This window comes from Carlito syrichta, unplaced genomic scaffold (genome assembly GCF_000164805.1).
Source record: "Carlito syrichta isolate Samal-C Ts95f unplaced genomic scaffold, Tarsius_syrichta-2.0.1 Scaffold309768, whole genome shotgun sequence".
Taxonomy (NCBI): Eukaryota; Metazoa; Chordata; class Mammalia; order Primates; family Tarsiidae; genus Carlito; species Carlito syrichta.
The window spans coordinates 769915-775914 of record NW_007253864.1 but is presented as its reverse complement, the minus strand read 5'-3'; the positions used below and the strand labels follow the sequence as shown (position 1 = coordinate 775914).

General features: G+C 32.6%; 1 protein-coding gene across 5 annotated transcripts in view; it reads left to right on the top strand.

The window, feature by feature from the left end:
• The window catches only part of CHD9 (chromodomain helicase DNA binding protein 9), a 286505-nt gene that overhangs the window by 176569 nt on the left and 103936 nt on the right, over nt 1-6000 (top strand). For all 5 annotated transcript variants that reach the window (XM_021717459.1, XM_021717461.1, XM_021717462.1 and 2 more), the window contains 3 exons: nt 547-664; nt 3589-3675; nt 3876-4013. In XM_021717459.1, the coding sequence (XP_021573134.1) occupies nt 547-664; nt 3589-3675; nt 3876-4013 (343 nt within the window). The remainder of the gene's footprint in view (nt 1-546; nt 665-3588; nt 3676-3875; nt 4014-6000) is intronic.

Below are 6000 nucleotides of genomic sequence, written 5' to 3'. Positions count from 1 at the left end.
AAAAAAAAAAAGAGAGAGAGAGAGAATTTTTAATCTCTAGTTTTTTGGTATGATATATACAGTGTGATGATTTGACTTTAAAAATTTAAGTTTTAATCTTGGACATAAGTGAGTTAACTCATAAAAGTTGCTAATTATGGGAAAATAATTTGCCCTTCTTTTTGTACGTTTTCCAGCTTTTTTCTATCCTTCTGTGAAAGAAGTTTGAGTAAAGTTACATTGGTTTCAAAACAAATTGGCTTTCTGATCATGATAAAACTGTTATAGTGGAAATAATAAATCAAATCTTGCTGTTAAGCTTTTTATCATTTTACTATTCTATTTCTGTATGACAATCTGTAGACCTTTAGACTGCGATTTTCTTTGGATATAGTAATCACAATGACTTTTTTTAGAAACTAATGGAGTCTATTAAAATTAAATGGTGAGCTACCTATTTGTAAAATTGAAGATGATATTTTGTATTGGGTGTTATAATTAAAAATACATCTAAACAAACATGATTTTCTTTATCATTCTAATATATTGCTTTTATAAAAATTTTAGCTCCTATCTTCACTGTGAGTGGGCTACAGAACAACAACTTTTGAAAGATAAAAGGATCCAGCAGAAAATCAAACGATTCAAATTGAGACAAGCACAAAGAGCACATTTTTTTGCAGACGTAAGAAAAAATAAATAAGACTATTATGTGTTGGACTCTGAACACCTGTAGTATTATTTATAAAAAATTAAGTATTATTTTAACCTGTAGGCTTCCAACATTGTTATTTGAATACAGATGTTATCTACATACAATATTTTTCTCTTCTCAAAATTAGCTTGGAAACTAGTTAAAACAGGAACCCTGATAATTCGGAATGGTAGATAATGCTTGTATTTTTAAATTAGCATGTATTTCAATACTTAGAGTTGAATGTGGGTGTGTTGATATCACAAAGGATATATCAGTTGTTATTCAAGTAAAGAAAGTGATAATATAGCAAGTAAATGGAAAATAAAATTTTTCAGTACATGAAATGTATTGCATATTTTCTGTATTAGCCTTGTGTGTAAATGAACAGAACCTCATTGGAAAAATATGTTTCCATCTCTAGGCCTCACTAAATGGTCTGATGTTCTTTCCTCTCTAATTTTTTTAATAGACATTTTTTAATTTGAAAAAATTTTTACACTTTTTATTTTAATCAAAGTAATTATAAATATAATACAACAAATTCTCACATACTAACTAGATCTCCAGAAATGTTAAAATTTTTCCATGTTTGCTTTATCATTTGTATTCATTCTCTGTAGAATTAACACTGACGTAGTACTATTGTCTCTTCTACAGACCTTATTCATATTTCACTAATTGTTCCACTAGTGTGTTTTTTTTTTTTTAGCCAAAATATGTGTATTTGTGTTTATCTTGTCCAGAGTCTAATCCAGCATCCCATGTTTCATGTATTCGTAATGTCTTCTTTAATCACTCTTTGTTTTTCATTTCTTGGCCACTTTTTAAGAGTGCAGCTCATTTATTTTGTAGAATGTCCCTCACTTTGGGGTTGCATGTTTTCTCATATCCAGGTTAGGCATTTTTTAAAAGAACACCAGAGAAATAATACTCTCTTCTTCTCAATGAATGATATAGAATGGTACATGATATCTACTTGCCCTATTACCTGTGTTAACTTTAATCACTAGAAAAAAGTAGTACCTGCCAGATTTCTCCACTATGACATATCTAGAAATTTCTTAAAAGCTGAAAATTTTAGAAGTACTTAGTTAATAATCTTTAATTTTTCATAAAGACTAATTTTTCTTACTAAACTCACGGACAACATAAATAGAAGCTATGTAGTTTTCTTTTTTTATCAGTGAAGTTTCTGTTTGTTTTATTATTGATATATTTGACAATGATTGTATATTTTTAGGGTACATCATTTTATAGTTTGATATAATATACATTGTGAAATAATCACATCAAACTAATTAACATATCATCGTTTCAGAAAGTTATCACTTTCTTTTTTTACTTTTACTTATTATTATTTTTAAGTCTTTAAGTACCACATTACCATTCTGGTGTTGGGCATTGTTCTTTGTTACCAGGTGTGTCCTATATAAAAACATGGGAGTCATAATATCACTCAGGAAAGGTTTAAGATAGTGAAGAGAACTAAAGGCAGAGCCATGGAGTACCACAGTAGAGGTTAAGCAGAGGAAGAGAGGCAGCAAAGGAAGCTGAGATGGCTGTGGAAAGTAAAACTTACAGAGATGAGTAGGAATTGGCCAAGCAGACAAGAGAAGGGACAGCAATCTAGTCAAAAGAGAGAAGATTGAAGGTAAACACTTGGAGGTGTGAAAGAACATGGAATTTGAAAAACAAAACAAAACATGTATTTGTACTTCTGGAGCATGAAACTTGGGTTAAAGTTGTGTCAAATAGTACGAGGTGAGGCTGGAGGAAGAGATAGTATCCCAGTAATTTCACAAAAACTAATGTGGACCTTATCCCCAAAACAAGGGAGAGTTGGTAAGAAGTTTAAGCAAGAAATCAATGTGTAAGATTTATATTTGTGAAAAATCACTCTGGAGACAATGTGAAAAACACATTAAAGGGAGGCAAGACAGAGAATGTTCTTCCTCACTTTGTGGTTGCATGATGTTTTCATTAATAACCTTATAGGGTTGTTTATATAATGGTCCAAGTAAGAAGTGAGGATTAGGAAGGAGGAACCAATCTGAGTTACAGTTAAAAGTAGAATCTGGCTGATTACATGCCTATAATCTCAGCATTTTGGGAGTATGAGGCAGGAGGATTGCTTGAGGCCAGGAGTTTGAGACCAGCCTGAGCTACGTAGCAAGACATCTTCTTAACAAAAAAATTAGTAGAGTGTGGTGGTATACACTTGTGGTCCCAGCAACTCAGGAGGCTGAGGAGGAAGGGTTGCCTGAGCCCAAGAGGTTGAGGTTGCAGCGTCCTGTGTGATTCAGATATTGGGGGTGGGAAGTTAAAGTAAAAGAAGGATTCTAAGTTGACATTTCCTTTTCTGGCTTGGGTAACTGGGTGTGCTGCACAGAGAGGGAACTGTGCTACCAGTAACCCAGTTAGAAAATACAGGAGGAAGGTAGGGTTGAAAAGTTAATGAGTGCAATTGTGTTTGAGGTAACTCAGGTAGAGAATTTGTATTCATCTAGATAAGTGGATCTTGAGTTACAGGAACCATCAGGTGAAGATAAAGAGTATGTGATATGACTGAAAATGAGCCTACAGGTGGTGGGGTAATTGTTCTTCAACCCTAAAGAAAGTAAAAGAAAGGTTCAGAGACTGCTCTTAGGAAATTTTGAAAGATCCTATCTTCTAGAGTAACTTACTTGTCTGGAATACCTTAATTTTTAGTGTTATTTAGTTGGCTTTGTTATTTATAACATTGTTATTCATAATATCTGTGATATCTTTTAGAAATAAAAATGGAAGGATTCCATTATTAACAATCTAATTAAAATCAAACTTATGTGTTCTATTGTGAAATGCTAGCAAATTTCTTTACTTTTGTCTTTCAACTTCTTTGTCAGATATCAATTATTACCTTTTAATTTTAGATGGAAGAAGAACCATTTAACCCAGACTACGTTGAAGTAGACAGAGTATTAGAAGTCTCTTTTTGTGAAGATAAGGATACCGGTGAGGTAAATATTTGGTAAAAATATCTTTATAGTAAGAAAAACCTGAAACCTTCTCAGTATTAAAACCTAGTAGTTCTTAAAAGTTAAGGCCTAAAATCACTAAAATGTTTCATTTGTTTTTATTGATATAGACAGAATATTTAAATTACTTTTTACTCTTCTGTTTTTCCAAATGGTAAAATTTAAAAACAAATTTTTTTCAGCCTGTTATTTACTACTTAGTAAAATGGTGCTCATTGCCATATGAAGATAGTACTTGGGAACTAAAAGAAGATGTAGATCTTGCAAAAATAGAAGAGTTTGAACAACTGCAAGCTTCAAGGCCTGAAACAAGACATTTGGTAGGAGCCTCTCTCAGCTTTATAATGTCTTAACACTTCTTTATTTAGCAGATGTAATGTTGACTTTGAATTTTGTATTTACTCCTTGGTATGTAATTAATACTGTATTTTTTAAATTGCTACATTATGTCATATGTACATTAATTTAGCTTTCCTTGTTAGTGATTACTCCCGTTTTTTGCTGTTCAGCAGCATTGAACAGCAAGCCCTTATACAAGTTTCTGTAAGATAATTTAGAAGTATAATTGCTGATCTAAGCATATGTACATTTAAAATTTTTATAAGTATTTTCTTTTAAATTTCCCTTCAGAAAAGTTATTTCACTTAACTCTTCATCCTCATCTCTGAATTTGTTTCTTGTTACTCTTCCTCTCAGATCATTTTTTATAAATATCAATAATGTCAGTTTCAACTCTAGCGTTATCAGTTCTTTTTTCTCAGTCTGTTTTTTGTTCCTGGAGTGATCAATTCTCTATTCAAAAAAGATCCATATTATACCTATATTTTCTTTCTCAGCCATTTATTTATTCAATAAATAATGTAATTATCTGTTTCCACAGTAGCTTTATTTTTAGAATGACCTTTTGTATAGAATATTTTTAAAGACCTACATAGATTAGGCATATTCATTACTTACTGATTGAATGTATATGTCTCTTCCTCCCCCTTAAAAAACAAAACCTTTGAGTAGCTTATTATTTATTCTAGTGTAGGAAACTTTAGACTTCTAAAAGGTTATGATAAGGCATGATATTGCAAATAATTATATAGTGTTTTACTTTTCCTTCTATGAAAAAATGGATTGCTTCTATGTGCATTTAGTTTTCGGAGAAAAATCCACATTGAGAAGACATGTTCAATTTTATTAAACATTTTTCCCTGTTCCCTATCAAATATAATTTGGTCATAGAAATTTCTTTCTTCAGTAACAAAGGGAGAGCTTATAAGTGGAAAAACAGGAGCAGATTATTTTTGGATTAACACTAGAGTGAGGAAGGCTGTCCTGATAAACATGGCAATATGAAGTAACAGACAGAAACAAGTTAAATAATCCATGGAAGCGATCATATTGTTTTTGTAATAATTATTTTCCAGTCTTCCTAATGCTTTTTCTCTCTTTTTTTTCTTACTGATGCCCATCAGTTATTACTAAAAGTACATCCGTTTACCCCCATTTCTTAAAACTTCTAAATGCAGTTCCTTGAACCAGGAAACAGAAGTGTCAACTAATTCAGAGAAGAGTGAATCAAGGGATGTTACAAAAGGGAAGGATGTTCTTTTTGGTGTGGGGACTATGCCTTAGTAGTAATCTGAACTTAGTCTCATCAAGTACTCTATTTCTTCAGTTAAGTGTTCTCAATCAGAGGTACACAGATTAGAATCTCCTTTGGAGTGTTTAAAAAATTAGAGATAGTTTAGATATATAGTATAGTCCTTGGAAAAGGGGTTCAACTAATAGAATTAATCCCCTAATTAATGTAAAATTGGTGACAATAATGCTAATTTATCATAGTTCAATAATGAAGGAGATAAGTGATTTTTTTGGCCAGAGTGTTACTTTTTTTTTTTTTGAGTTGGAGACCCACTCTGTTGTTCAGACTGGAGTGCAGTGGCCGCTCCCAGCCACCGCAGCCTCGACCTGCTGGGCTCCAATGATCCTTCCGCCTCCGCCTTCCAAGTAGCTGGAACTACAGGCGTGCACTACCACGCCCGGCTAATTTTTTTATTTTATTGTAGAGATGAGGTCTCGCCTGCCTAGGCGGGCCTCGAACCCGCAGGCTTAGGCAATCCACTCACCTCAGCCTCACAAAGGCGCAGTATTACAGGCTGAGCCACAGAGCCCGCCTTCAGAGTGTTACTTTTAAATAGCATATAAATTGTGTATTTTTAGAGATTCTGTAAATGAAATTTTTCCCTGACCCACAATAATGAAATATTATTGGTGATTGGATTGCTGAAAAGAGACTATACAGATTTAATGTAGAAA